Source organism: Hemitrygon akajei, chromosome 5, assembly GCF_048418815.1.
Source record: "Hemitrygon akajei chromosome 5, sHemAka1.3, whole genome shotgun sequence".
Classification (NCBI taxonomy): Eukaryota; Metazoa; Chordata; class Chondrichthyes; order Myliobatiformes; family Dasyatidae; genus Hemitrygon; species Hemitrygon akajei.
Genome location: NC_133128.1, coordinates 97,371,946 through 97,393,260, shown reverse-complemented (window position 1 = coordinate 97,393,260; position 21,315 = coordinate 97,371,946). Strand labels below are relative to the sequence as shown.

The window sequence follows — 21,315 nt, the reverse complement described above, 5'->3', positions numbered from 1 at the left end:
TGTTTCCGTGCTGTAATTGTTATATGGTTATACGTGTACACATTGTATTAAAAGGACAGGCTGGAAGGCAGAGGGGATACCGTTGCTATTAGTAAAAAATGTAATCAAATTATTAGAAAGGTGACATAGAATGAAAAGTGCTGAAAGATGGATTAGAGCTAAGGAGGCTGCAAGGGTAAAAGACCCAGATGAGAGTTGCATACAAACCCCTAGTAGTAAGGATGTGGTCTACAAATTACAACAGGAGATGGAAAATGCATGCTGAAAGGGTAATGTTACAGTAGTTATGGGGGACTTCAATATGCAGATAGATTGGGAAAGTCAGGTTGGTGCTGGATTCCAAGAGGGGGATTTCTATAATGCCTGTAAGATCGGTTTTTCAAGCAGCTTGTGGGTCAGCCCATTGGGGGATCAGCTATTCTGGATTGGGTGTTGTGCAATGAACCGGAATTGATTAGAATGCTTAAGGTTAAAGAAACCTTCAGAGCAAGTGATCATAATGTGATCAAATTCACCCTGAAGTCTGAGAGGCTAAAGGCAGATATATCAGTATTACAGTGGAGAAATGGAAATTAGAGGCATGAGAGAGTAGTTGGTCAAATTGATCGGAAAAGAACACTGGTAGGGATGGCATTAGAGTACCAATGTCTGAAATTTCTGGAAGCAATTCGGAAAGCACAGGATATATACCTGTACATCCCAAAGAGGGAGAAGCATTCTCAAGAGAAGATAACACAACTGTGGCTAACGAGAAGACAAAGCCAACATAAAAGCCAAAGAGAGGGCATGTAATAGAGCAAAAATTGTGGGAAGTTAGAGGATTGGGAAGCTTTTCAAAACCAACAGAATGAAACTAAAAAAGTCATTAAGAAGAAAAAGATGGAATACAAAAGTAAGCTAGTCAATAATATTGAAGGATACCATAAGTTTCTTCAGATACATGAAGTGTAAAAGATAGGTGACAGTGGATATTGAACCACAGGAGAATGATGCCGGAGAGGTAGTAATGGGGGATGAACTGAATAAATATTTTGCATCAGGCTTCACTGTGGAAGACGCTAGCAGTATTCAAGTCAAGTCAAGTTGCTTTTATTGTCATTTCAACCATAACTGCTGGTACAGTACACTGTAAAAACGAAACAACGTTCCTCCAGGACCATGGTGCTACATGAAACACCAACACTAGACTACGTGAAACAACTCAAAACTACATTAGACTTCAGACCTACACAGGAACTACATAAAGTGCACAAAATGGTGCAAGACAGTACAATAATTAATAAAGAAGACAATAGACACAGTCAAGGGCAAATTACAATATAATAATAAATGATGTAAATGTAAATGATGTTTTAGCAGGATTTAGGAAAAAAATGAGCAAAAATTGCAAAGAGAGTGGTGTGTGTGTGTGTGTGTGTGTGTATATATATATATATATAGGTTGGTGTCAGACTAGACTCTGGGAATTGAGGAGTCTAATGACTTGGGGAAGAAACCGTTACACAGTCTGGTCGTGAGAGCCCGAATGCTTCGGTGCCTTTTCCCAGATGGCAGGAGGGAGAAGAGTTTGTATGAGAGGTGCATGGGGTCCTGTTTGCTTTGCGGATGCAGCATGTGGTGTAAATATCTGTAATGGCGGGAAGAGAGATGCCGAAGATCTTCTCAGCTGACCTCACTATCCGCTGCAGGGTCTTGCATTCTAAAATGGTGCAATTTCTGATCCAGGCAGTGATACAGCTGCTCAGGATGCTCTCGATACATTCTCTGTAGAATGTGGCAAGGATGGGGGGTGGGAGATGGACTTTTTTCAGCGTTCGCAGAAAGTAGAGACTCTTCTGGGCTTTCTTGGCTACAGAGTTGGTGTTGAGGGACTGGGTTAGATTCTCTGCCAGGTGAACACCAAGAAATTTATCTCTAACGGAGGAGCCATCGATGTTCAGTGGAGAGTGGTCACTCCGTGCTCTCCTGAAGTCAACAACCAACTATGTAAATACAAAGTATTGTGGAAGTTACAGAGTGTCAGGGGTCAGGAATGTATGAAGTCGCCATTTCTAGGGCGAAAGTTCTTGGAAAACTGAAAGGTCTGAAGGTGGATAAGTCACCAGGACTAGATGGTGTACACACCAAGTTTCTGAAAGAGGTAGCTGAAGAGATTGTGTCGGCATTAAAAGTCTTTAAGAGTCACTAAATTCTGGAATGGTTCCGGAAGACTGAAAAGTTGCAAATGTCACTTCACTGTTCAAGGGAGAGACAGAAGTTGTCAAACTATAGGCCAATTGGTCTGACATCAGTGATTGGGAAGACTTTCTGATCAAATGTTAAGGATGTGGTTTGGGGTACTCGGAGGCACATTGATGCACCATTAACAACTCTCGGAGACGTGAGTTAAGGTAGGCTTTTATTGGCTGGAAGAAAGCACAAGCAGCAAGCGACCACCACACAACATCTTGGAGACTGAGGAAGGAGCAGTGCCTCCAATTGCCTTTATACCGGGGTCTGTGGGAGGAGCCACAGGAGCAGTCAGCGGGGGGGGGGGGGGGGGGAGGGGTGGGGGCATGTCCAGACAGGTATATGTAGTTCACCACACATGATAAAATAGGCTATAGGCAAGGGAAAATCTTGCCTGACAAATCTAATGGAATTCTTTAAAGAAATAACAAGGAGGATAGACAAAAATCAATTGATGTACTTAGTTTTTCAGGCCTTTGACAAGGGCCACACATGAGGCTGCTGAACAGGTCCATGGTATTACAGGAAAAATACTAGCATGGATAAAGCAGAGGCTATTTGGCAGAATGCAAAGAGTGGGAATAAAGGGAGCTTTTTCTCATTGGCTGCCAGTGACTAGTGGTGTTCCACAGGAGTGTGTGGTGGGACCACTTCTTTTTGTGTTATATGTAATGACTTGAATGATGGAATTGATGGTTTTGTTGCAAAGTTTGCAGACAATACAGAGGTGGAGGGGCAGGTAGTTTTGAGGAAGTACAGAGGCTAAAGAAGGACTTAAATTAGGAGAATGGGCAAAGAAGTGGCAAATGGAATAGTGTCAGAAGTGTATGGTCATGCACTTTGGTAGAGAGAAATAAAAGGATAATTTTCTAATGGAGAGAAATTTCAGATATCTGAGGACCTTGTGCAGGATTCCTTACAGTTTAATTTGCAGGTGGAGTCTGGTTCGGAAATTGCACCATTTCAGATCGCAAGACCTTGCAACGGATAGTGAGGTCAGCTGAGAAGATCATCAGGGTCTCTCTTCCCAACATTACAGACATTTACACTACATGCTGCATCCGCAAAGCAAACAGGACCCCATGCACCCCTCATACACACTCTTCTCCCTCCTGCCATCTGGGAAAAGGCACCGAAGCATTCAGGCTTTCATGACCAGACAATCTAACAGTTTCTTTCCCCAAGCCATCAGACGCCTCAATACCCAGAGTCTGGACTGACACCAACTTACTGCCCTCTACTGTGCCTGTTGTCTTGTTTATTATTTATCGTAATGTCTGCACTGTTTTGTGCACTTTATGCAGTCCTGGGTAGGTCTGTAATCTAGTGTAGTTTTTGTGTTGTTTTATGTAGTTCGGTGTAGTTTTTGTATTGTTTCATGTCGCACCATGGTTCTGAAAAACGTTCTCATTTTTACTGTGTACTGTACCAGCAGTTATGGTCAAAATGACAATAAAAAGTGACTTGACTATGGTGAGCAAGGTAAATACAATGGTAGCACTTGTTTCAAGGGGGCTAGAACATTAAAGCAAGGATGTAATGTTGAAGCTTTCTAAAGCACTGACGAGGCCACAATGAGCCCCTTACCTAAGGAAGTGCTCACACTGGAAAGGGTACGAAGGAGCTTCATGAAAATGGTGCCAGGATTGAACTGCTTGTCATATGAAGAGTGTTTCCTGTATTCACTAGAATTTGAAAAAAAAAGGAGTGACCTAATTGAAACCAATTGAACGGTGAAAGGACTTGACAGAATATATGTGGTGAGGATGCTTCCTGTGGTGGGAGTGTCAGACTAGAGCACACAGCTTCAGAATAGAGGGGCATCTTATTAGAACAGTAATGAGGAAGAATTTCTTTGGCCAGAGTGGTGAACCTGTGGAATTTGTTGCCACAGGCAGCTGTGAAGGCTGTCTACAAATATTTAAGGCAAGATAGGTTCGGGAGGGTTTAAACTAATTTGCAAGGGGGATGGGACCCGGAGCGAGAGAGCAGTGAAAGAAGTGCATGAAGTAAAGCCAGATCTAACATATTGAGAGGCTTTGAGGAAAGAGCAGCAGAATAAAGGGTGTAAAGGTAGTAAGGTAGAAGGTGTGTGTACTTCAATGCAAGAAGTATCAGGAACAAAGGTGATGAACTGAGAGCTTGGATACATACATGGAATTATGATGTAGTGGCCATTACATAGACTTGGCTGGCACCAGGGCAGGAATAGATTCTCAATATTCCTGGATTTCAGTGCTTTAAAAGGGATGGGGGGGGGGAGGGAGGAGGGGTGCCATTACTGGTCAGGATACTATTACAGCTGCAGAAAGGGTGGGTAATCTAGCAGGATCCTCTTTTGAGTCAGTATGGGTGGAGGTCAGGAACAGGAAGGGAGCAGTTACTCTACTGGGGATATTCTATAAGCCCTCTGGTAGCAGCAGAGATACCGAGGAGCAGATTGGGAGGCAGATTTTGGAAAGAAGCAAAAATAACAGGGTTGTCATCATGGGTGACTTTAACTTCCCTAATATTGATTGGCACTTGATTAGTTCCAAGAGTTTAGATGGGGCAGAGTTTGTTAAGTGTGTCCAGGATGGATTCCTGTCACAGTATGTTGACAGGCCGAGTAGGGGGAATGCCATACTAGATCTAGTATTAGGTAACGAACCGGGTCAGTTCACAGATCTGTCAGTGGGTGAGCATCCGGGGGACAGTGATCACCGCTCCCTGACCTTTAGCATTATCATGGAAAAGGATAGAATCAGAGAGGACAGGAAAATTTTTAATTGGGAAAGGGCAAATTATGAGGCTATAAGGCTAGAATTTGCGGGTGTGAATTGGGATGATGTTTTTGCAGGGAAATGTACTATGGACATGTGATCGATGTTTAAGGATCTCTTGCAGGATGTTAGGGATAAATTTGTCCCGGTGAGGAAGATAAAGAATGGTAGGGTGAAGGAACCATGGGTGACAAGTGAGGTGGAAAATCAGGTCAGGCGGAAGAAGACAGCATACATGAGGTTTAGGAAGCAAGGATCAGATGGGTCTATTGAGGAATATAGGGTAGCAAGAAAGGAACTTAAGAAGGGGCTGAGAAGAGCAAGAAGGGGGCATGAGAAGGCCTTGGCGAATAGGGTAAAGGAAAACCCCAAGGCATTCTTCAATTATGTGAGGAACAAAAGGATGACAGGAGTGAAGGTAGGACCAATTAGAGATAAAAGTGGGAAGATGTGCCTGGAGGCTGTGGAAGTGAGCGAGGTCCTCAATGAATACTTCTCTTCAGTATTCACCACTGAGAGGGAACTTGATGACGGTGAGGACAATATGAGTGAGGTTGATGTTCTGGAGCATGTTGATATTAAGGGAGAGGAGGTGTTGGTTGTTAAAATACATTAGGATGGATGTCCCTGGGACCTGATGGAATATTCCCCAGGCTGCTCCACGAGGCAAGGGAAGAGATTGCTGAACCTCTGGCTAGGATCTTTATGTCCTTGTTGTCCATGGGAATAGATTGGAGGGAGGCAAATGCTGTCCCCTTTTTCAAAAAAGGTAGTAGGGATAGTCCAGGTAATTATAGACCCGTGAGCCTTACGTCTGTGGTGGGAAAGCTGTTGGTAAAGATTCTTAAGAGATAGGATCTATAGGCAATTAGAGAATCATGGTCTGATCAGGGACAGTCAGCATGGCTTTGTGAAGGGCAGATCATATCTAACAAGCCTGATAAGAGTTCTTTGAGGAGGTGACCAGGCATATAGATGAGGGTAGTGAAGTGGATGTGATCTACATGGATTTTAGTAAGGCATTTGACAAGGTTCCACACAGTAGGCTTATTCAGAAAGTCAGAAGGCATGGGATCCAGGGAAGTTTGGTCAGGTGGATTCAGAATTGGCTTGCCTGCAGAAGGCAGAGGGTCGTGGTGGAGGGAGTACATTCAGATTGGAGGGTTGTGACTAGTGGTATCCCACAAGGATCTGTTCTGGGACCTCTACTTTTTGTGATTTTTATTAATGACCTGGATGTGGGGTTAGAAGGGTGGATTGGCAAGTTTGCAGACAACACAAAGGTTGGTGATGTTGTAGAGGATTGTCAAAGATTGCAGAGAGACATTGATAGGATGCAGAAGTGGCAGATGGAGTTCAACTCGGAGAAGTGTGAGGTGGTACACTTTGAAAGGACAAACTCCAAGGCAGAGTATAAAGTAAATGGCAGGATACTTGGTAGTGTGGAGCAGAGGGATCTGGGGGTACATGTCCACAGATCCCTTAAGGTTGCCTCACAGGTAGATAGGGTAGTTAAGAAAGCTTATGGGGTGTTAGCTTTCATAAGTCGAGGGAGTTTAAGAGACGCGATGTAATGATGCAGCTCTATAAAACTCTAGTTAGGCCACATTTGGAGTACTGTGTCCAGTTCTGGTCACCTCAGTATAGGAAGGATGTGGAAGCATTGAAAAGGGTACAGAGGAGATTTACCAGGATGCTGCCTGGTTTAGAGAGTATGTATTATGATCAGAGATTAAGGGAGCTAGGTTTGGAGGAGGATGAGAGGAGACATGATAAAAGTGCACAAGATATTAAGAGGAAGACAGAGTGGACAGCCAGCACCTCTTCCCCAGGGCACCACTGCTCAGTACAAGAGGACATGCCTTTAAGGTAAGGGGAGGGAAGTTCAAGGGGGATATTAGAGGAAGGTTTTTCCACTCATTGTGGTTGGTGCGTGGAATGCACTGCCTGTGTCAGTGGTGGAGGCAGATACACTAGTGAAGTTTAAGAGACAACTAGACAGGTATATGGAGGAATTTAAGGTAGGGGGTTATATGGGAGGCAGGGTTTGAGGGTCAGCACAACTGTGGGCCAAAGGGCCTGTACTGTGCTGTTCTATGTAAGATGAAGGGATATAGAAGGCAGGAGAGGAAATATAGATAAGTCACGATGAAATGACAGACTCTGAGCCAAATGACCTGTTCTCCCAGATCTTATGGCCTTACAGAGATTTGGTATGTCACCAAAAGCACTTGCAGATCTCTAAATATGTACCATGCAGAGCATTCTAACCGGCTGGGTCACTGTCTGGTATGGCACAGGATTGAAGAGCTGTAAAATTAGCTTGAATGTGGGCACTAGTCTTCATAGTATCCAGGAAATCTGCAAGGAGCAATGCTTCATAAAAGCAGCATCATTAAGGGCCCCCACCAACCAGGACATGTCTGCTTCTCATTGCTACCATCAGGTAGGAGGTACAGAAGCCCGAAGACACCACACACTGATTCTATAACTTTTTTCCCCTCTATCATCCAATTTCTAAATGGATATTGAACCCATGAACATCTCACTACTATTTTTGCACTACCTAACTATAAAACCTAATTACACACCAATTCGGTTTTTCCGTATCATCATGAATTGCACTGTACTGCTGCTGCAGTTAACTAATTTCACACCATATGATGGTGATATTAAACATGATTTGGATTCTATAGCCCATCCACTTCAAGTTTTGCTGTGTTGTACATTGAGAGACTGTTTCCTTCCTATCAGCTTGAACCATTCTCCTCTGACCTCTCATTAACAAAGCATTTTCATCTACACAACTGCTGCTCAGTGAATTTTTTTTTGTACTGTTCTCTGTGAACTTTAGATTGTTGTGTGTGAAAACTCCAGACCACCAGCTTTTACTTAAGCCACTTGAATATTTGGCAGCAACAATCATTCCATAGTCAAAGTCGCTCAGAACAGACTTCTTCCGCATTCTGATGTTTGGTCTGAACAACCTGACCATGTTGCATGCTTTTATGCACTGAGTTGCTGCCATATGATTAGCTGATTAGATATTTGCATTAACAAGGTGGTCACTAATTGTATCTAGAAGTGCACTAATGTGTTGCAAACCTATAGATCGAGAGCCATGAATCAGGGCAGCGACCCATATTAACACATCACACAGATTGCTGCCTCACCTGGTATTTTCAACACCTGGAGCATTTTGGCTTTACATCACTCTCACACGTTCTGCACCAAATGTCACAACAAGGCTGGGGTGCATTTCCAATCAGAGAAACAAAGCACCTGAAGAACTACAACATTTAATAGTCAAAATTCACACATACAGTTGCCAAACAGCAATAGCTTTATTTTTCAACAATAGAAAATAAAGAAAACGTCGTTCTGCCAGCATTAGCTCAGATCCGCAGTTCTATTCTCCCACATGGTTCTGCGTTGAGCTGTCGACACTGTGCCAGAGGGACTGAATCTTTTTACAAGCCCAGTTTGGTCCTTCTCCAGTGTCTCCTTTTTGAGTTGTATCTGCAAGAGCAACAAACAGCAGTGAGTAAGCCTCACGGTAATTTAAATCTTTCCTATGTCAGCGACAGAAGTAACTGGGGAATTTATTTTCACATGCAAGACTAGTGACCCAGATTTAAATTTCGTCGTGTCTGTAAGGAGTTGTGTGTTCTCCCCATGACCGTGTGGAGTTCCTCCCACTTCCCAAAGATGTACAGATTAGTAGGATAATTGGGCAGCACTGGGTCACTGGGCCAAAATGGCATGTTGCTGTGCAGCTTCTCTCAATGGCAACAGAACTTGGGTAATTCAGTAATGAATGTAGCTGTTATGAAATCTGATCTTGCCATTGAATGGCAAGACAGAATACAACATGCAGACAGCCGTTGATCTCAGCAGGATTAATGACAGCACAACACTTGTAGGAGGCACTGTAATTGCAGACCTGCTGCGAAGGGAAAATTGCATCAGTTTAGCCAATAGACTTGTTTGAAGACTTTATTAGCCTTTCCAAACCCAAGCAAAAACTACAAAACTCATTTAATTTCACAACCCCCACCACTGCACACCAGTATTCTAAAGATTAGAAGAGCTAGATTTGTTACATGTACGTAGATACATAGTGAAATGCCATATTTGTACAGCAATGCCATGCTCCCTGCACCAAAATAGCATGCCTACAATTTACTAACCATATAGGAAACCAGAACACCTGGAGGAAAGTCACTTCTTCATTGGGAGAACATACAGAACCCAGGTTGTTGCACTTTAAAACCATGGCATGAGTATTGAACCAGATCAGAAGTCAGAGTTTCACTCAAGGAAGCAACAGAGAAAATTACCAGACTGTTACAAAGTCAATGTCTTCCCAGCTCACTTCCAAGACACTGAGCGGAATCTGACTGAACTTTAACAATCTCAATGGGGCGTGATAATTAACCCATTAACACAAAGCTGAATAACAGTTGATTTAGACTTTCACTTGCTGTAGTGACAGGAATTGCAAGACCCCCCCCCCCCCACACACACACAACATGCTGGAGGAACTCAGCAGGTCGGGCAGCATCTGTGGAAACGAGCAGTCAACATTTCGGGCCGACACTTTTCATCAGGACACACAAATCACGCTGACCGAGCTCCAGAGACTGCCAGCAGCATAGCACACAACTGCAGAATGCACGCTGCACTCGGCTCCAGTCAATATACTCAGTCATGTAAATAATGAGAAACCACTACCAGGGAGAAGTGAATAAGGCAAGTTACATTTCTGAAAGAGTAGCTTAAATGTTCCTAAATGTCAACAATATTTTTCAGCATGTAAAGTGCCCGACAGGCATTGCTCATCTTCACCTCAGCTACTTCACTCCCCAATTTCCTCAGAGACCAGATCCCCTCAATATAGAAAGTAATTTCATTGGTAAATATACTTGACCCTCCAAAGTGTGAGGATTGAGGCTCACACCTCAAAAAGTGTGACAATTGCCAAAGAATTGAGGCTGGCAACAGCCTGCCCTGGGGTTGGAAGCCGGTGTGGGCAAAGGGGCCTGTTCTACTGCTGTTTCTTGTTTTGTTGTTGCTGCTTGTGATGTCTGTGTCATATTGTGTTCTGTAGTTGTGGGCATGATATATCAGCACTGAGAAGTCGGTGACACTTGCAGGATTCCTCACATCCTTGGGTGTCAATGTAAATGATGCAATTCACTGTATATTTCAATTTGAAAGTGGAACATTTCTAAGATTAGTAAGAATAAAATCCTTACTGATAACCTTATAATTAGGAAGCATAAACTTACAGATGTACATGAGAAATGCTGATATTTTGCTGAATTTCCCCTATTGTGTCTCCTGGCTTTCTTGACAGGAGTATTTTTACATCAGCTGATTTTCAGAACCTAGGAAGTTTTATAATGCCTCCCACCATGACATCAGAACGTGGGTCATCAGGTTGCCTGGAACCTTTAACTCTAGTGATAATGACTTAAAATCCCACTTCCTTTCCTCCCTACAATGCTGGGATCCTCTAATGGCTCTGCTCCTACCTCAAATAAATTACTTGTTTCAAGACTCTGCACGTTTCTCTCATTGTCAATGCATCAAGACTCCTCCCCCAAAGGGTGAATGTTTTCTTTAGTGATGGAATAATACAACACTACTGCACAGAAACAGGCCCATTAGCCCATCTAGTCTGTGAGCAACTATTATTCTGTCTAGTCCCATTGCCATCCATATCCCTCCCATCCATGTACAGTCGCAAGGAAGTTTGTGAACCCTTTGCAATTACCTGGCTCTCTACACTCATTATTCAAAAAAAAGTGGTCAGAATAATAGCCACACAATCTCTGCTTAAACTAATAACACAAAGTGTACTTTTCATGTCTTCATTGAAAACATTGTTTGTTCATTCAGTCTAGGATGGGAAAAGTATGTGAATAACATATTTAATAACTGGTAGAACCTCCTTTAGCAGCAATAACCTCCACCAAATGTTTCCCATGGCTGCTGATCAGACTTGAAAAACAGCGAGGTGGAATTTTAGACCATTCCTCCAAACAAAACTGTTTCTGTTCATCGATACTTTTGGGACACCTTGCCTGAACAGCCTTCTTCAGGTCATGCCACAGCATCTCAATTGGGTTACAATCTGGACTTGACATGGCCATTACAAAACATGAATTTCCTTTCTTTTAAACCATTCTGTTGTTTTGGATTATTGTCTTGTTGCATCATCCAACTTTTATTAACCTTCAGGTGACAGATCGCTACTCTGACATTCTGTAAAATGTCTTGAGGCAATTTTGATTCTTTGGTTCCTCAACGTTTGCAAGCTGTTCAGGTCCTGAAGCTGCAAAGCAGCCCCAACCCATGATGCTCCTTCCACCGTGCTTCACAGTTGGACGAGGTTTTGGTGTGGGGTGCAGTCCCCTTTCCCCTGCAAACATGTTCTACCAAAAGGTTCATCTTTTTGTCTCATCTATCCATGGAACATTGTCCCAGAAGTGTTGTGGAATACTTTGGTGATTGGTGAACACTCAGGTATTTAGAAATGCTTTTGTAGCCTTTTCCAGTTTCATGTACCTCTACAATTCTTCTACCGTCCTCTGAAAGTTGTTCTGATTGAGACATGCTGTACATGAACAGATCTTTCTTAAGAGCAGGCTCTGTCAGTAACCTGACTTTGTGTTTCTTTTTTTTTTATATAGGGCAGGGCACCTCTACAGCCCACACCTCCAATCTCATCTCATTGATTGGAACACCTGACTCCAAATAGCTTTGTAGAAGGCATTACCCCAGAGGGTCACATGATTTTTTGAAACTCGACTGACCTTTTAAATGGTGTACTCAGTACTGTCTAGAAGTAGTACAATTGTTAGAGTGTTATTAGTTTAGGAAGGTTGTGCTTGTCTATTATTGAGACTTAGATGAAGATCAGACCACATTTTATGAGTAATTAAAGCAGAAAGCCAGGTAATTGCAAAGGGTTCACAAAACTTTTCTTGCAACTGCACCTATCCAAACTTCCTTTAAACATTGACACCAAACCCAAATTCACCACCTTCCACTGGCATCTCATTCCACTCTCACCACCGAGTGAAAACATTCTCCCTCAAGTTCCCCTTAAATATTTCACATTTCACCTTTAACCCATGAACTCTAGACTCACCCAACCTCAGTGAAAAAGCTTACATTTACCATATCTATACCCTTGTAATTTTGTATACATCCATCAAATCCTGATCCTTTAGATCATCTCATTCAGTTTTTCTTCGTTAGATAATCTCTTTTTAGCAATCAACTTTATTAACTATTTTGAAACTGCTCTTCCATACACATGTAGCTGCTACTGTTTTTAAATTTGCTGCTTATTGACTGTCAATTTTTCTCCCATTTAATAGGGCCACTCCCTGATAAGTTTCTGGCTCACCACCAATCTTCACAATTATGCCCCTGTGAATTTGATACCACCCTCAATTACCCCAGTTAACCACACATGGAATATGCTTTCTGGAGTCTTCTCTCTCTCTCTTAATGGAATAAATTTTTGTAGTGCCGGAGACAATCCCTTCAAAGACTGCCACTGGCAGCCCACCATCCATTTTCCCAGAACACATCAGCCAACTCTAGTTTTTATGTTATATTGATATCAGTCATCTTCATCCAATTTGATGGGTTTCTCATTAATGTCCTGATAGGGGAATCAAGGGATATGGGGACAAGGCAGGAACCAGGTATTGATAGTAGATGATCAGCCATGATCTCAGAATGGCGGTGCAGGCTCGAAGGGCCGAATGGTCTACTTCTGCACCTATTGTCTATCTCACCCCTCATCCTATCTTTTCCTTTCTGAAGAAAATAAAATACCATTCAACATTCAGGTATCTGCGCTGAACTAAGCCTCTGAACTAGCCATCAAATCACACCTTCAATTTCTGTTAGTACCGACAATTTATCTTTAATGTTTTGAATGCTGAGGTCAGAATCTAAGTTTCAAGTTGTTCTTATTCTGTCCCACTGGTTATTATGACCCCCATACGACCTCATCTTTAATTTAACTTTCCAAATCCCTTTCTTCCTAAACAGCAGAGTTCAAGTCTCTGCCAAAAAACCCTGAGACTACCCTGTCAATCAACCAGAATAAGAAATATTTACTCTGCCATTCAGTAATGTTTGCACTATTGCTTAACAGACAGATTTTGTGTATTAGACCATAATACACAGGAGCAGAATCCGGCCATTCAGCTCATCGAGTCTTCTCCACCATCTGTCCATGCGTGATTTATTTCCCCCTTCAATCCCATTCTCCTGCCTTCTGCCCAAAACGTTTGACAATCTTACAAATCAACCTGTCAACCTCTGCTTTAAATATATTTAATAGCTTGATCTCCACAACCATGTGTGGCAAAAACTTCCAGATTAAATAGTTGAACAGATTCTTCCACATCTGTTCTGAAGGGACGTTCTTCATTTTGAAGCTATACCCTCTGGTCCCAAGGCATCATCTCCTCCACAACCATTCTATCTAGGCCTTTCAACATGTATTAACCATCTGTGTCCTCAACACTCAGCCTATGAGCCTCCACAGTCCTGTTGGCTGCATGAATTCAAGGATTCTCCACCCTCTGGGGATAAAGCTTATTCCCTTGCCAGTCCCAAATTGGACCCCTGGCTGTAGATATCGCAGCCCAGGGAAACTTCATCTCTGCAGCTATCCTGCATTATTCACATAAACTGCTTACATTCATTCCCAAAGTCTCTTAACCCAGGCTAGTACTCAGCAAAATTGGATAAGGGATCACATGCACAAAACAGAAACAAATAAAATTATACTGATTAGGTAAGTTGTAGAGTCTTTGAAAGTGAGAGCAGAGTTGAGCTGAGTGAAGTTATCCACACTGATTTGTGAACCTGGTGTTAAAAGGCCACGACTCGTTTTTTTAATATAGTTCAAACAGAACTGTAGCAATGAAAGAGAACTACCCAATAAGGAACACAAGTTGGGTGCCAACTGTGGAAAGAGAAACAATTAACATGTTGGGTCAGTGACAATTCAGAACTGAAAGAGAATTTTTGTTTCCATTCATGAGAATATGTTGCAATGAGGTCATATTTGAATTTTCTCCAATCTAAGTTCTCCCTGTTAGATGGGAGACAGGTAATACAAGAGACTGCGCATTCTAAATGCTGGAGTATCAGCACTGAGCGTGAAGGGAGGGGACAGGCAGGAACAAGCAGACAATGTGGATCTGATGGACAGATGGAAGAAGAGACAGAGGATGGGAACTGGTAAGTGAAGACAACAGAACACGCTGTAGAGAGGAACAGATGGTGGTGATGGGAGATTGTGAATAGCAGTACAGGTGTGGTGTGACTGAAAATCGAACACTTTTCACAATAAGGAACCATACCGCTGGAGGAACTCAGCAGGTCAGAGGGCATCTGTTGAGGGAAATGAAGTTACCACTTCAGGTCGAGACCTTCCGATGAAGTGCCTTGACCTATCGTTTTGCCTCCAGAGATGCTGCCTCGGACCTGTTCACACACACGTGCTTAGAACACAACAGGCTGTGATGCCTTGATTTTCCTTCTGGCTGCAGATTCCAGCAATCTTGTCTCTCCATCTTAATTTCAATGACAAAGGCCCATACTCTTCCTTTGCTTTACTGGCTGAGATAGCACAGGAACAGGCCCTGTAACTCATCATACACCAAACTAAGATAGTAAATTAACGCCTAACTAAAGCAATCACGTTTGCCTATCCTATCTCTGCATATTCATGAGCCTCACTAACAGCCTCTACCACCAGCCATTCAGGCAACCACTGCTCTAAAGTTTGCCCTGCACACACACGCTCCCTCTCAAAGCACATCTGCTCTGCGCCTGTGGAAACGCTTCCTTTCATGCGCAAGGCTGTGCGGATTTCTCAGTAGCTGCATTGTGTGATCTTCCCTCATTTAATCCACATGCTGATTTTACTCGGGAAGTGGCCCAGTCTCTTTTCTACAAGAGATTGGACAGCTGAGGGATTCAGTAGGTCAGGCAGCATCTGTGGAGGAGGAATAAAGAGTCGGTGTTTCGCGTGGAGATTTTATCAGGCAACACGAGTGAATCTGCAGATGTTGGAAATAAATAAAAAACACAAAATGCTGGCAGAACTCAGCAGGCCAGACAGCATCTATGGGACTATCAGAACTGCCTTTCATTCACCATCTTTTCAGATATGAGACATAAATCATTACTCTGTAACAAACCATGCTGCAGAAACTTAGCAAGTCGGGCAAAAAGCAGCCAGGACTGGATTTACAACTGCCAGTCCTGATGAAGGGTCTTGGCCCGAAACGCCGACTATATTTCCCTCTACAGACGCTGCCTGACCGGCTACGCCGCCCGTCTTGCCCACCTCCGCCGCCCCGCACCCACCTGATCTTGTTGCCGGTTTTCATGCGGATCCATTGCGGGATCGGCCGGTTCTGCTTCATCTTCTTGGCGAGAAAGCGCTTGATCCGGAAGGTTTTGTGCGACGGCTATCGGGGGGAGAGAGGAAGAGAAACAAATCGTCAGCAGAGGAGCGGGACCCGCACAAACATCGCAAATCATTTAGAGTTTGCATTCGAGACGACCCCGAACGCCTGCACGCCGTTTGGCGCTGGTGGTCTGCCGGCAGGAGACGGTTCGGAAGGCGGATGGTGACGGATTGCCCGCCCGCACTCACCATGGCCGAAACTGCGACTCCACAATGGCGAGCGACGAGAAAGAAGGGGGAGGGGAGGGGCGGCACGGCGGGTCAAGGGTCAGAATCGTGGGCCTTCAGCTTAGTCTCCCGAAGAGGATGCCATTGGATAAAAAAACAAAAATACATTTTAGCAAGCACATTACCTATTTTTACATAAATGTAGCCATCGATACCACTTCAAAATTAATGTTGTTTAATGTGTAACAGAATAAAACAGTCACGGATGGAGATGGTGTTTTAGTGCGACAATAAATACGGAAGGACCCCGCGCCAAGAAGCTGCAGAGGAGGAGACGGAAGACGGCGGTGGTAGTGCTGTGTCCACGATTGGTCGTCAACCGATTTATGTGCACGTTCCCGATCTTCCATCGCCTTCATGTCGGTCAGCGAACTCTTCAGCATGGTGCAAGCCTCACTAGCTGCCGATCAGGATGTCAGGGAGGTGGGTGTCCATGGCGACGGATGGAGGGCGGGACCTGATTGGAGGCCCAGCTGCCAATCAAGCGGAGGGCCACGATTTAAAACCAATGTGCGCGCAGAAGTCTCCCCGCCACCGCCCCTCCCCTTGCCCGCGGCCTGTGAGCCCGAGCCAGCCGGACTGAATTTAAATAGCACCCTGGCTGAGGAGAGGGGCTAGGCTGCCACCACCACCTCTCTCAAATTTGGCTTAGGTTGTTAAAATCAAATTAAGGATAGTCTGTGTTTGAACAAATCTCTCGGAGCTTTACAGACCTAGAGGGTGGGTGACAGTGGGCTGGTGGATGATCCTATGTCCAGAAATTTGTTGTGCAAGACATAAACATTGCTACAAGTTACAACAAATAAATAATACAAGGATAAATTAAAATACAATAATACAAGTCCGTAGACTGATGACAAAGGAGCAGAAGCTGTTAATAAAAGATTGAGTCTGGGTCTTCAGGCTCTGGTACCTCCTCCCTGATCACAGTAACCCAAAGGGGGCACGTGCTGGATGGTGACGGGTTTTAATGATGATGGATGTTGATGGTGAGAATCTTCATTGATGGATCTTGAACCAGAACTTCTGGGGTGCCTCGGGAACGGCAGTCTCGAAATGTTGCCTGTCCATTTTCCACCATACTGATGCTGCCTGAATCATTGTGTTCCTCCAACAGCTGTTTGGAGTTTAAAAAAAGCTTTCATGACAGGAATCTGGAAGGTTAGATCACACGGGAACCAGGGAGCATTAGCTAATTGGATTCATAATTGGCTTGACAGTAGGAAGCAGAGAGTGATGGTGTAAAGTTCTTCCTTGGACAAGCAGTGTGCCAAATGGGTCAATGCTGGGACTTCTATTATTACTGTAAGTGACTGAATGTGTTCGCAAGATTGTGAATGATAGTAGAACATGTGGTTTTGAATTCAGTGAAGAACGTTATCAAAAGCACAAGGGGATCTTGATCAGTAGGATTGAGGACTGGAATGTTACATTTTGGAAAGTTAAACCAGAGGAGGACGACTTTAAACAGTGAATGGCAGGACCTTGGGTAGTGTTTTGATACAGAGGGAGCTAGGGGTAGAAGTACTGAATCTGCAGTATTGCTTATAGTTCTGGTCACATATGTACAGGCAAGATATGAAAAAGATTGAAAGAGTGTAGAGGAAATTTACATGGATGTTGCCAGGCCAAGAGGATCATTGTTACAGGGAAAGGTTCCATAGATAGGACTTTATTGTCTGGAGCATAGGAGAATGAGGGGAGATCATAAAGAGGTATACAAAATTATAAGGGGTATAGATAGGGTAAATAATGCAAGTGTTCCCCCCCCCCCCCACCGGGATTGGGTGAGATTAGAACTAGAGACAATAGATTAAAGGTAAAAGGTGAAATATTTAAGAGGTATCTGAGGGAGAACCTCTTAGTGCAGAGGATGGTGTGACTGTGGAATGAACCTTCGACGGAAGTGGTGGATGCAGTTTCAATCTCAACATGCGGGTAGATGGGTCTAGGCAGAAAATTAGATCAGCTTGTGCTTAGTGGTCTATTTCTGTACTGTCGTGTTCTTTGATTCTACAAAGTTTGCTGAAAGTGCAGTCATGTGTAGACTAAGTGTTGAAGAAGGCACTTGGCATATTGGCTTTCATCAGTCAGGACACAGTGTAGGAGTTAGGATATCATGCTGCAGTTGTACAAGACTTTGGTGAAACTGTATCTCAAGTTGTGCACAGTTGTGATTATCCTGTTGAGGCAAAGATATCATTAAAACTGGAAAGAGTGTAAAGAAGGCTTACAAAACTGTTGCCAGAACTTGAACACCTGAGTTACGAGAGGAGGATAGGCAGGCAAGAAGTTCCTTGGAAAGTATGAGATGAAGTGGTGATCTGATAGGGGAGTATCGCTAAAACATGGAAAATTCCAGCACAGTAATGGCCTGTTCACCCACGATGTTGTGCTGACATTTTAACCAACTCCATGGTCAATCTACACAAACAAAATGCTGGTGGAATGCAGCAGGCCAGGCAGCATCTATAGGGAGAAGCACTGTCAACGTTTCGGGCTGAGACCCTTTGTCAGGACTGGCGAAGGGTCTTGGCCCAAAACGTCAACAGTGCTTCTCCCTATGGATGCTGCTTGGCCTGCTGCGTTCCACCAGCATTTTGTGTGTGTTGCTTGAATTTCCAGCATCTGCAGATTTCCTCATGTCCACAGTCAATCTATTCTTATTACAGAGGCATGAGAGAGGAGCTGGCCACAATTGCTTGCGAGGTGAAACTAGTAACGGCAGAGCAGCAATGGCTGGAGTTTCTGGGAGCAATTTGGAATTGCTTCCTACATGGCTCATAACCCCCCCAATTTTCTTTCATTTATGTGTCTCTTTAAGTGTCACTAAAATATCTGCCTTTACCACTAACCCAGCAGTGCATTCCAGGGCATCCTCCACATTTGTATAATTTAAAAAAAAAAACTACCTCTGACATCTGCACTGACTTCAAATGGATGTCCTTTGGTATTGGCCATTGCCACTTTGGGGGAAAAAAGATGCTGATTGTCCACTCTGTCTTTGCCTTTTATCATTTAGATGCCTCTTATAATCTGATACACTTCTATCAAATCATTTCCCATCCCCCAACACTCCAAAGAGAAAATCCCTAGCTCTCTCAACCTTTCCCCATAAGACATGTTCTCTAATCCAACAGGCTTCAGATTTGGATCATAAAGTTTAGGAGCAGAATTAGACCATTTGGCTTATCAAGTCTGCTCCGCCATTTCATCATGGCTGATCAATTTCCCTCTCAGCTCCAATCTCCTGCTTCTCCCTGTATTCCTTCATGCCCTGACCAATCAAGAGTCTGTCTTGAATATACATATGGACTTGACTTCCACAGCTGCCTGTGGCAAAGGATTCCACAGATTCACCACTCTCTGGCTAAAGAAATTCCTCCTCATCTCCGTTCTAAAAGGACGCCCCTCTATTCTGAGGCAGTGTTTTCTGGTGTCAGACTCTCCCACTATGGAAAACATCCATTCTATCAAGGCCTTTCATTTAATGGTGCAGATAGCTTTCAGTACCCACTGGGAGCTGTGAGAAGATGGCATGGCCGAGATGATGGGATTCTTTAATGATAGATGTATTCTTGAGGCAGTGCCTTCTGTAGATGCCACGGTTGTTGGGGAGGGATGAGCCTCTGTAATATTAGGCTGAGTCTATTACTCTCTGCAACTTCCTGTACTGTGCAAGGTCTGTGGTAGAGTTAAAGGCTGAAGTTATTGAACAATGAAGAATAGCGATAGAAATTTGGAAGGACAAACCAGGGTAGGACATTCACAGTGAACATTGAGGAGTACAGTAGATGAATCTGGGAATGCTGATCTATAATTCCTTGAATTTGTCTTCCCAGGTAGAAAGGGACATAAAGAGAGCTTTTGGCACACTGGCCTTCATAAATCAGAGTATTGAGTACAGGAGTTGGGTTGTTATTTTGAAGTTGTATAGGACTTTGGTGAGGCCAAATTTAGAGTATTGTGTGCAGGGGTACAAGGTGGTAGATGAAACCTGGTGAGGGGGATGAAGTAAGGAGCTGGGAGGTGATAGGTCAGAGATGTAAAGGGTTGAAGAAGGAATTTGATAGGAGAGTACGATGGACCATGGGAGACAGGGAAGAGGAGGGGCAGCAGAGGGAGGTGATGGGCAGGTGAGGAGAACCAGAATGGGGAATGGAAAAAGAAGAGGGTGAAGTTACCAGACATCGGAGAAATTGATATTCATGCCATCAGGTTGGAGTCTACTCGGACAGAATATGAGTTGTTGCTCCTCCAACCTGATTGTGACAGTGGAGGAGACCATGGAGCGACAGGTCAGAATGGGAGTGGAACGTCAAATTGAAATGAAATCCCATCTTTTATGGCGGACGAAGCGGTTCCCCAATCTGCATCAGGTCTCACAAATGTAGAGAAGGCCACACCCCGAGCACAAGATACAATACCCTGCCAGTCTTGCAGGTGAAGTGTCACCTACAGGAGTGTTTGGGTCAGAATGTTGGTGAAGGAGGAAGCGAATACACAGATGTAGCACTTGTCCCACTTGCAGGAATGAGTATCATGAGGGAGATCAGTGTGCAGGGATAAGTGGACAAGGAATGGCAAAGAGAGCCATTCCTGTGGGAAGTAGAGAGTGATGGGGAGGGAAAGATGTGCTTAGTGGTAGGATCATGGAAATTATGGAAAATGATATGTTGGATTTAGAGGCTCATAGGGTGAGGACAAGCAGAACTCTTATGGCATTGGGAAGATGGGGTGAGCGGCAATGTGCAGGAAATGGAGAAGGTGTGGGTGAGGGCAGCATCAGTAATGGAGAAAGCGAAGCTTCATTCTTTGAAGAAGGAGGACATCTCAGATGCTTTGGAGTGGGAAGTCTTGTGAACAGATGCGATGAAGATGAAGGTCCTGTGAAAGGGGTATAGCGTTTTTGCAAGTAGCAGGTGGGAAGAGGTATAGCCAAGATAGCTGGTTCCATGTGACTAGAGCAAAGGATCATAGGTTAAGGGTGAAAGGTGACATATTTAAGGGGAGCTTAAATAGAGGAAACTACTTCTGTCAGGGGTGATGAGAGTGTGGAATAAGCTGCCAGCGAAAGGGTTGGATGCGGATTTGATTTCAACATTTAAGAGAAGTTTGGGAAGGGTATGGTGGGTTATGGACCAGTTACGGGTTGATAGGACTAGACAGAATGGAGTTCAGCATGGACTAGATGGGTTTCCTCTGTGCTGTAGTGCTCTATGACTCTATGACCTCGAGGGCATGAAAATAATAAAATGAGAGACTCACACTAACTAATGTTACAGTAGGGAGCCATTTGGTTCACTGTGTATGCTGGTAATGATTCTAATCTGAGGAACATTTCTCCCTTTTCCATGATGTGCTCTACGTTCACTTCATTCTAGGAAATCAGAAAAGTAGTTCAAGTCCTTGAACAAACAGCTCGTGAGATTCTCACCCTGCTACAGACTGTCCATCAGATGTCTGGCTTTAAAGAAAGTAAGTATGAGAGGGGGAAGACAGCTAAGGCAGTAAGCTGTTATAGCTGTTCTGCTTTTTTCGATTTTGCATTCATACTCACTCACTCCTATTTACAAGCTC

General features: G+C 43.8%; 2 protein-coding genes across 3 annotated transcripts in view; one reads left to right on the top strand and one right to left on the bottom strand.

The window, feature by feature from the left end:
- Nucleotides 1–8,311: 8,311 nt before the first annotated feature.
- On the bottom strand, nt 8,312–15,831 carry LOC140728021 (large ribosomal subunit protein eL39). The gene is made up of 3 exons (XM_073046121.1): nt 15,697–15,831; nt 15,405–15,508; nt 8,312–8,510 (listed from the first exon to the last, which is right to left on the bottom strand). The coding sequence occupies exons 1-3, from the start codon at nt 15,697–15,699 to the stop codon at nt 8,462–8,464; spliced, it is 156 nt and encodes a 51-aa protein (XP_072902222.1). The 5' UTR covers nt 15,700–15,831; the 3' UTR covers nt 8,312–8,461.
- Nucleotides 15,832–15,958: 127 nt separating this feature from the next.
- The window catches only part of tsn (translin), a 30,831-nt gene continuing 25,474 nt past the window's right edge, over nt 15,959–21,315 (top strand). The window contains exons 1-2 of one of the 2 annotated variants that reach the window (XM_073046120.1): nt 15,959–16,158; nt 21,120–21,213. In XM_073046120.1, coding sequence (XP_072902221.1) covers nt 16,093–16,158; nt 21,120–21,213 — 160 coding nt within the window. In that variant the 5' untranslated portion in view covers nt 15,959–16,092. The remainder of the gene's footprint in view (nt 16,159–21,119; nt 21,214–21,315) is intronic. The other variant, XM_073046119.1, reaches the window with a different exon arrangement.